Here is a 9304-nt window from a genome sequence, read left to right as displayed (position 1 = left end):
TTTACATATTCTAAAATCAAATAATCAAGTAAGAAAATATTTATATATTTTTTAGCACCATAAATATTTTACATTTAAATATTTGACTTATTAATAACCATATCAATAATCTATTTAAAGATTTGTATTTTTCAAAATATTTTTTAATTTTGTCTCTTAACATCTCAATTTTATTCAATTTAATCCCTGTATTATATATTTTTATTTATTTTAATTTCTATGACGTGGCAAAAATTTTTTTTAAAATTTTTTATTTGCGACGTGGCACTGACATATCAGTACCATGCCAACATTCTCACATCCTCGTATATTGCCTCATAGCATTGTCACGTCATCATTTGATGCCATATGGCATGCCACATCATCATCTCAACGACACTCATCAAAAAGTGACACGTCAAAGCTAACGTCATATTTTAACAGTAAAATTAGATGTCGTTAGAAAAAAGAATTAAATTGACATAATTCCTAAAATCAAGATATTAAATTACTTCGATTTTGAGTATAGAGACTAAATTGAATAAAATTGAAAAATACAATAACTGAAAATAATACTGGTGGCCCAATTAGATAGCTGTGCATAAAATCCAGGTATTTTTGTAAGCTGTAACCATGGGTTGCAATTTCTTGAAACTGACAGCTCCACACTGCCAGCTTGGTTACTTGCCGCAGGATCAAGCAGCAGCCAAGGAATAAAGCTCAATATGGATGCCTGCAACTAAACAAACTAGCAAGCATTAGTGATAAGCTCCAAAGTAGAATTTAGAAGAGAGAAAGGTCTCAAAAATTCAAAGAGTTGTTAGTTGACAGAATGGACTAGAGAGGGGTCTTCAAATTTTGGTCTTAAATGCTACCGAAGCGTTAGAATGGACTTGAAAGTATTAGTGAATTACTTAAACATAAGGAATTTGGTTGTCTACCAGTTGCTTCAACAAAACTGAACACAGCTTTAACATCTGTTTGAACTATCATAAAAATTAAAGGAGACAGAATCTCCACCAATATATGCAGGATGCATGCTCTCTGTCCTATAATGGTACTGAAAATGAAAAAGAGAAGCAGGCATTAGTTCCAATACGAGTTAAATAATGATGATGCACATGAGCTAAGAACAACTTGAACGCTAGGTAAAGAACACAAGAAAAAGAGCCAAAATTGCCACATTGGACAGTTTATATTGTAGTATCTGCTTGAAACTAACCTACTCAGGCAGGCAAGGTGCTAACCGCTAAGACAAACAAGAATATAGAGACAACAAGTTTTACCTAAATAAACCCCAGTTTCCTTCGCATTTCTACGGCAGCGCTGCCTGCAGCCCATCAACCCGTACTTCCTGATCAAAGCATGAGGTTACCGTAAACAAGCAGAAACCCCAAGACTAAAAACCAGCTTACCTTCTTCTTTTGAATAGAAAGAAAGAAAACGGTTTAATAATATATAGTAAGTAGTTCTTGGGATGACACTTCCACACATTTGGCCTTGTTTTTGCTTGTCAGAGAAAAGCCTTAAGCTCTCTTTAATCAGGCTCGCTAAGACGACGTTGTGTATCTGTCGTGTTCTGTGTCTTGAGAAAACGCATGTTCCAGTGAAGTCGGTTTAAGCCCATAATGACATTTTCTTTCTGAACAATTTAGTTTTTATCTTCTTGTTTGTTTGGGTTAACAGCCTGTGGAAACTGGAAAGCAGAATGAGCGTTGAATTAACAATGGGAAAAAAGGGTAAAATTGTTATTGATAATTGTGCTTGAATTCAGGGTTTCTCTGATTTGAAATGGAAATGAACAGGGGAAAAAAGAAAGGAAGGAAGAATTAAAGGCTTTCACATCACAACCTTTGTGGTTTGGAGACCTCTAGCTTTGAGATCATCGCTAAATGTAACCAAACCAAATGCAATTTTGATGATTCGAAATGAATGATTGCATAATGCCTTTCGTCGAAATGAGGGATGAATTGTATAAGCCACGACGAAATGCACCGCCACCGATCAAAATCAAATGATTTAGACCTTTCACCATTCATATAGTTTCAAAAAAAGGAAATGATTAACGACCCATCCTTCTAAAACTTTAAAGTAAAACCTCAAGGCTAGAGGAGCCTTCACACATCACACAGGCCATTATCAAATAACATCAGCCGCAAGGATATCCGCCTCCCGGTCGGTCTCTGCATATCGTTCATGTTTCCATATGAATAATATGATCAATCGCTAGAAGAATCATTTCAGAAATATTCTATATGAACCAAATGCCATAGCACTTTCACCCTTACCATCAAATTTTTAGATCTTAACACCATGTTTTTCGCATATTGCCTGCGAAAGTTGCTTCAGAAAATGGCTAGGATATCATTCAAAAGGTCATAGATAAGCTAGAGTATATATATATATATATATATATGATAGCACAAACATGGCAGCATGTTTTTATAGACGCCAAAAACACATATACCACATATTTAGCTTATTACATAGTATATTAGATAGAGCATGGAGATAGGAAGTGATGGTACATTCACTTGGCAGGCAGCTGATATCTACAGATAGCTGACATGAAAAGGAAAAAGGGCAATCTCACAAACCAATCCCTCGTTTTTCTCTTTTCTTCTTTATTGTGGTTGGACCGATATCCCTATCAAGCCTTTCTAATCCAACGGATAGGGATGCAAACTGAAACCTGGGTAAACAGCACACGTTCAGAAGCTGCGGCAAAGAAAAGGAGCTCGCCTAGCCCATTCAAAGCAATTCAACAGTGGTCTCTTTTTGCATCTTCTTGGGGATCGACCAACTTCTGTTTCGTTTCTCCTCAGCATCTCCCACATCACATGCACATCTTCATACTCACAAGATCTTACATCCTTTCGCAGCTTCAATAGCCCTGTTGGTTCCCAGAAGCACAAGGAGTAAATAATCAGTGAAGGAATTCTCTGTAATTTCAAACAATCCCATCCACTTGAACATGTTTAAATAACCATCTAAAATCCCAAATTCAATGTCTTTTAAATGGTTCTCAATCAAGTATCAAGCTAGCCTTCAATTACTGTATCAAAGCTGAGGAGATAGAGCTAAGCCAGTCCCTGTTGGGTGTGTGTCTTTTCACTTGCACCACACACTCGACCGTCGAAAACCGCTCTGAGAAATACAATGCAACAAGTGCGGAAACTAGTCACACTGAATAAATGTTGTTCGGGAAATACAATGCGAAATAGTAACACAAAGTGGGCCCGCACAAATCCCGAAATATCGGCTCTGACAGGAATGCGCCCGCCACCACCCGTCGTGCTCCAGATGCGTGCTCGATGCTCCTGTGATCGCGTACGTGCAATCCGCGATCACTTCCGACTTCCTGACGGCCCGAAATGCGCCTCGAAAGTCCGCTGTCCCGTATCTCCAAAACCGTGCGTCGGATGACGAAACCGACGTCGCCGTTGGAACCGCAGCGCGTCAAAACCCCCGGGGTAGCATCCCCGTCGAAATCCGGGTCGGTCGCCGGAGGTTGCCGGAATCCGGTCACCGGTCGTCTTCTCGGAAACGGTTTTCGGTCAAATTCGACCAAAACCAACGCGACCAGAACTGATGCGTTAGCCTCCTCCTTGCGGTGCTCTCGCGCCAACCGTCGCTTGAAATACCTCCCGGATCGTGAAACCGAGCCTCCAAGTTTCGGTCGCCGGAATCCCACCGTCCGGCAACACCACTGCCCAAGACCGGGCTCTCCAAGCTCGCCTCAACACGCCGTGCAGGATCCGCAGGCTGTGAGAATCACCTCCCTCACCGGAGAGAGATCCGAGCCCTCCAAAGGTAGCCCTCTCCTCTCTCTCTCTCTTTGTTTCGATTTGCACCGAGAGCTCCACAACAAGCGACGCACGGACCCCTCACCAAAGTCAAATGGTGAGGGGTCCGTGCTTCGCTTGTTGTGGAGCTCTCGGGTGCAATCGAAACAAAGAGAGAGAGAGAGGAGAGGGCTACCTTTGGAGGGCTCGGATCTCTCTCGGTGAGGGAGGTGATTCTCACAGCCGCGGATCCTTGCACGGCGTGTTGAGGCGAGCTTGGAGAGCTCGGTCTTGGGCAGTGGTGTTGCCGGACGGCGGGATTCCGGCGACCGAAACTTGGAGAGCTCGGTTTCACCGATCCGGGAGGTATTCAAGCGACGGTTGGCGCGGGAGCACCGCAAGGAGGGGGCTAACGCATCAGTTCTGGTCGCGTTGGTTTTGGTCGAATTTGACCGAAAACCAGTTTCCGGAGAAGACGACCGGTGACCGGATTCCGGCAACCTCCGGCGACCGACCCGGATTTCGACGGGGATGCTACCCCGGGGTTTTGACGCGCTGCGGTTCCGGCGGCGACGTCGGTTTCGTCATCCGACGCACGGTTTTGGAGATACGGGACAGCGGACTTCCGAGGCGCATTTCGGCCGTCAGGAAGTCGGAAGTGATCGCGGATTGCACGTACGCGATCACAGGAGCATCGAGCACGCATCTGGAGCACAAACGGGTGGTGGCGGGCGCATTCCTGTCAGAGCCGATATTTCGGGATTTGTGCGGGCCCACTTTGTGTTCACTATTTCGCATTGTATTTCCCGAACAACATTATTCAGTGTGACTAGTTTCCGCACTTAGTTGTATTGTATTTCTCAGAGCGCGTTTCGACGATCGAGTGTGTGGTGCAAGTGAAAAGACACACACCCAACAGTCCCTTTCTTCCACAGCACAACCCCAAAACAATGCCATTACCCCTGTTTAGTTGCTCATTGTTACTTTAGTTTTTAGCAGATAAATCAACACAACTAAAAAATTTAAAAAGAAAGGAAAAAAGGGATTTGAAATAAGTTCATCAAGTAAAAGGAGCTGATCCCATATTAACAAAGACATGGGAATCTTTCTTTATAAGTACTTTTCTTTTTCCTGTAAAAGCCGTAATTCAAGATTGCCACCGACAGCTTCAATCATTGCTTCCAAGTGAAGCACATAATATTCCCTAATTATTCTTTAAAATCCAATTACGCTATAATCAACTTATTCAAAAAATGAACATGGATAAAAAAAATTAATTAATTTAAACACAACATCTTCACCAAAATGATCCGATAACGAAATCTTGAGAATGTGGACGAGAATCCTTCGATCGTGCAGTTCATTAACATTTCAATCGGAAAAAAATATGAAACTTCTCACGAAGGACAAAATAATGTCTTTTTGTTTTTAAAAAAAAAAACACTTTCTTGATCTCAAAATGAAACGGACATCATGAAATTGGCGGCGAACAAATCAGACGGTCGAGAACTGAGACTAACCGCTTTTACGAACGCCGAGGCGAGTGGCGACACCGGTCCAAACTCTGCGCATTGGAATCGTCATTCTATCAAAGAAATGCATTTCTACCAACGAATTTTTCCCAACGGAAATTCTTCTTCTCGTCCAGCGAGAGGAGAGAGAGTCCTCCGAGAAACGAAAAAGCAAGAAAAGGAGGAGGAGATTTTTCAATTACCTGCAACTAAATTCACCAAAAAAATCAAAAGAAGAAAGAAATAAGAATCCGACAAAAAATCTAATCGAATTAGAAACGAGAATGTTTAAAGCGGAAGAGTAACCAACTTTGCTATACCTCTCTCTTTCTCTTTCCTTCCCTGTCTTTCTTTCTTTTTACCCCTCTCCCCTAAGCATGCTTTGCTCTTCGCGTTCTGAATTTTAATGGCTCTCTCCGCTAAAAACAACGTAGCCAAGATGACGCCATCATCTTTGTGAGGCTGCCTCGTGTCCATTTCTGCCCGTTGGGCCCCGTGTTTGGATCCAATGCCTCTTTCGCGCTCGAACGCGACGACAAATCTGGTTACTACCTGAATCGGTGTTGCTTTCTCGCACCCACGTGGGCGTTTGCAATTGGTTACTTGCGTCTCGTATCGTACAGCCACGTGAGGATATTATGTTAGGGGACGCTCCAGGGTTTTAGCGGGGAAGGTATTTTTTTCTGCTATCGCTTCTCCCTGGCGCGTGGTTTAATTTTTCTGAGTCGGCCTCGAAACAAATAGTAGCGTGATGTAGACCGCGACAATCAAAGATGGGGAGAAACGAGTAAAGTAAAGGAAGCCAGGCCACGTCCGTGGGTGCATGTGATCGAAGAGTGAGTTACGTGTCCTTCTAACAGTGGCTTTGTCGCGCCATGGGAACACGTGGTGGTGTTTAATGGAAAGTCTACGTTTCGCCGGGGCCGGGAGTTGAGAGAAGAAAAATATCTGCTCGTACCTGGCAGCATTTCTTTAATCTAAGCTTTGCCTTTTCAAACCGTTTCTTTTTCTTTGTTCGTACTCCCTTATACTTAGACATGAATGAAATTTACATTAATGGGGGTAATATATTTTTTTTAATAAGATTAGAATAGGTAAATCATTGTGAAAATTGAATGACAGGTTCGTCGGCCCACATTCGGTGGCATGAAACATATTGTCAGCAATATGATGAACTGACAAAAATGAAATTCATTCATTTCTTTAATGTTTATGGCTGAGTCGGATGGTTGTACCTATTTTCACCGGAATAATAAATGAAAATGCTAATTCAGTCTCTTTCTCAACAGAATCACGTTCAAAATATCATTTTCTTTTCGGTTAATGGATTGATTGGTTTTATTCAGAAATCTTTTCAGATCTCCTCAATTATGATTTGACGTTTAAAAAGCATGCTTTTGACGGGTTTGATTAGCACTGTGCGTTCCTCCAACCCAGAGGAAAAATGGTACAAATGGACTAACCAACGAGACAATCAACCGAAATCAGATCCATGGTAGGGTCGAGATCAACATTATATCTCTTTGCTCCATATTCCATCTACTCAGCAAAATATCAGAAATGAAATTACTAAATTATAGTTCCTTGGTAATAGAAAACAGTAATAACTAACTAAGCCCAAAAAACCCTATTTTGTGGCTCAAAAAAAGAATAACGATAATCGCGAATCAGAATCCTTAAACAGCGAAGTCAACCTTACCAATCTAATTCCGCATAACTGAAGGTATGGTTAACTGCAACTCAAGAATATTTTACCTCAAGACTCCAAGACAAAACCCTCACTAATTGATGCTCACTTTCTTTAAGCTTGCCATGTATGTCAAATAAATTGTCCATATGTAGGCACATGTACTGTTCATTAAAGGCTGCCAAAAGATTTTATCAAGGTGTTTGTCATAGCAATTGGATCTGACTAAATTAAATAATTTCAATAACATTCTCGCCTGTTCAAAATGAGGATTCAAAAAAAGGAAGTAAGCCAAAAATACCTGGAGATGAACAGGTACAAATTTGTATGTAACAAAATCACAGAGCGGCCAGAACATAGCACCGTTTATCAATGTTGGGAGGAGGTCACGCTTCAATCTAGCCACAATCTCTTCACCACTTTCACCTGAGTTTGGTAGCACAATAACAAGTCAGAGAGCAATGCTTTGCAGTAACCAGAACACCAACGGAAAAAAACCTGAAACTTAGTCATACACAATAAGTACAAGATCGGAACAGGCCCTCGACTTGGGAGAAAAGCCATGTGGTAGAACTAAACTATCATGCTGCATTTTAAGAGGCTTGATTCAACTGCTGACGCTAGCCAATAAGAAAACTAAAACAAGAACAATATCCCATTAGAAAAGTAATCAAATGAAGGGTTTCAATGCCAGGCCACCTCACAGAGCAGACCAGTAGCCAAAAAAGCAGCGATTGATACATGCAACAAATGGAGACCTAACAATGCATACAAGGCTTGAATGACACCATTTCATCCAAGAAGAGGTCTCAGGGGTTCAGCTGAAGAGAACCCATGAAATAATGATGGTTGATATGTGGCCTGCTGAATTCCACAAGAAATATAATAGGCCCCAACCAAGCAGAGATGTTGAGAATATAGTCTGATAGAAAGGAACATTGTACTGATACAAAGTTTCTCTTTTTCTATTAAAACAAGGAACGGAACCTCTTACCTTGTAGAGCTGCATTATAGGAGAAGAAAACTGTAGTGCTCGCAGGTCCGTAGACAGCCTGCCCCATAAACATTTTCTTGAAGGTTGTCAGCATATCCCGTTTGGGCAAAGCTTTTGACAATAAGTTAAACCAAAGATGCTGTGATGGCCCCAGGAGAAGCAACCCATAAGCAGCCATTCGTAATGTCCTTATTGAGTCATAACCAGAAGATTCTGATGTGATCATCTAACAAAGATGTGAATTATAGACGTGTTAGAAGGAAATGTAATTATGGTTAATCACCAGATAAAACAATTGCATTATAGAAATACAAATATAATAACCAATATCATATTCATAACCAGGTTCGCTTACAGTAATTTAAAAGTTAATTTAAGTTAATTGTATGCACAAGAATAAGGATACGGTAATAGATAATTGGGTCTTAGCTTAAGAAAAATTTTACAGAGAAGCAATAATTCAACAAACAACAATGATTGCATTGTTGCAAAGCCATTCTTTCCCTCTAATGATTGCATTGTCGCAAAGCCATTCTCTCGCTCAGACGCATAGCAAGTGTAAATGCAAATATAAAGCAAATACCTACGTAGAGTTCAATAGAACAGGTCACGAGACATGTTTTCGTGCACTCTGTCATCACTGCCTTAAAACTGAGTTCTATTTCCATCAAAAGCAACCAAATAGCTTAAGAATTTAATCAGAAACAAAAACCAACGGATTGCAGCTTCAAAATCCTTCAAGAATACAAGAGAATTGGAGCCATTGTGGATATAAGAAGTGATCTCATTTCCTCTAACATCAAACTTTAGTTATAACAATTCCTAAATATGTAATATTGAAGGAAAATCTTACACTAACCTGGAAATTATATCAATATTTTCAGACCTTTTTTGCAAAATTGGAAATTTTGAAACGTTAAATTTGGTTTGAGGAAAAACGAAAATCTAGGGATTTACCTGGGATGTGAAATCAGCAGCAGCAAAGATAATCGAAGTTGTGACAGCTTTCGTAATAAGAGGCTTGGAATCGAGCTTCGCTAAATACCATCCCAAAAACCCGACCTTTGATGACGATGACGACGTTGAAAAGGAACGCGGAGGAGGAGCACCTTTGAAACCTGCGAGCTTACGAGGGGAAGACAAGGGGTAAAGTCTCCGTCTTTGGCTCGTAAGAGTAGCTTCGCCGAAGCTTTTCCCATGGAGGAGCGAATGGCAATCGGAGGAGAGTCGAAGCAGGCAGCGTCTGCCCAAGCTTTTTAAAGTGTTGCCGCTGCTGCCCATTTCTGGAACACGCGCTTCAACTGACGAGACGACTTGCTCTGGTGTTGTAATCTAGACATAGTAGGCC

At 41.2% G+C, this 9304-nt stretch overlaps 2 protein-coding genes across 2 annotated transcripts; both read right to left on the bottom strand.

Annotated features, from left to right (window-relative positions):
• Positions 1–2397: 2397 nt before the first annotated feature.
• On the bottom strand, positions 2398–5737 carry LOC149527192 (elongation factor). The gene is made up of 3 exons (XM_089783608.1): positions 5596–5737; positions 5285–5484; positions 2398–2872 (listed from the first exon to the last, which is right to left on the bottom strand). The coding sequence occupies exons 2-3, from the start codon at positions 5364–5366 to the stop codon at positions 2691–2693; spliced, it is 264 nt and encodes an 87-aa protein (XP_089639734.1). The 5' UTR covers positions 5367–5484; positions 5596–5737; the 3' UTR covers positions 2398–2690.
• A 1078-nt stretch (positions 5738–6815) lies between these two features.
• On the bottom strand, positions 6816–9271 carry LOC110416363 (uncharacterized). The gene is made up of 4 exons (XM_021428350.2): positions 8914–9271; positions 7957–8182; positions 7264–7388; positions 6816–7140 (listed from the first exon to the last, which is right to left on the bottom strand). The coding sequence occupies exons 1-4, from the start codon at positions 9235–9237 to the stop codon at positions 7057–7059; spliced, it is 759 nt and encodes a 252-aa protein (XP_021284025.1). The 5' UTR covers positions 9238–9271; the 3' UTR covers positions 6816–7056.
• Positions 9272–9304: the final 33 nt, after the last annotated feature.

Source organism: Theobroma umbraticum, unplaced genomic scaffold (genome assembly GCF_002168275.2).
Source record: "Theobroma umbraticum cultivar Fairchild unplaced genomic scaffold, ASM216827v3 scaffold_51.0, whole genome shotgun sequence".
Taxonomy (NCBI): Eukaryota; Viridiplantae; Streptophyta; class Magnoliopsida; order Malvales; family Malvaceae; genus Theobroma; species Theobroma umbraticum.
Note: the sequence above shows the minus strand (reverse complement) of the source record. Positions and strands in the feature narration are given on the sequence as shown.

What these genes read in the sequence shown, in the direction of transcription:
- LOC149527192 (XM_089783608.1), bottom strand. Translation starts at nt 5,366, where the DNA reads ATGCATTTCTTTGATAGAATGACGATTCCAATGCGCAGAGTTTGGACC. An exon ending in CCTCGGCGTTCGTAAAAGCG is followed by an intron (nt 2,873 to 5,284) that starts GTTAGTCTCAGT and finishes GGGAACCAACAG; the next exon opens with GGCTATTGAAGCTGCGAAAG.
- LOC110416363 (XM_021428350.2), bottom strand. Translation starts at nt 9,237, where the DNA reads ATGGGCAGCAGCGGCAACACTTTAAAAAGCTTGGGCAGACGCTGCCTG. An exon ending in CTGCTGATTTCACATCCCAG is followed by an intron (nt 8,183 to 8,913) that starts GTAAATCCCTAG and finishes CATCTTTGTTAG; the next exon opens with ATGATCACATCAGAATCTTC. An exon ending in TTGTACCTGTTCATCTCCAG is followed by an intron (nt 7,141 to 7,263) that starts GTATTTTTGGCT and finishes ATCTTTTGGCAG; the next exon opens with CCTTTAATGAACAGTACATG.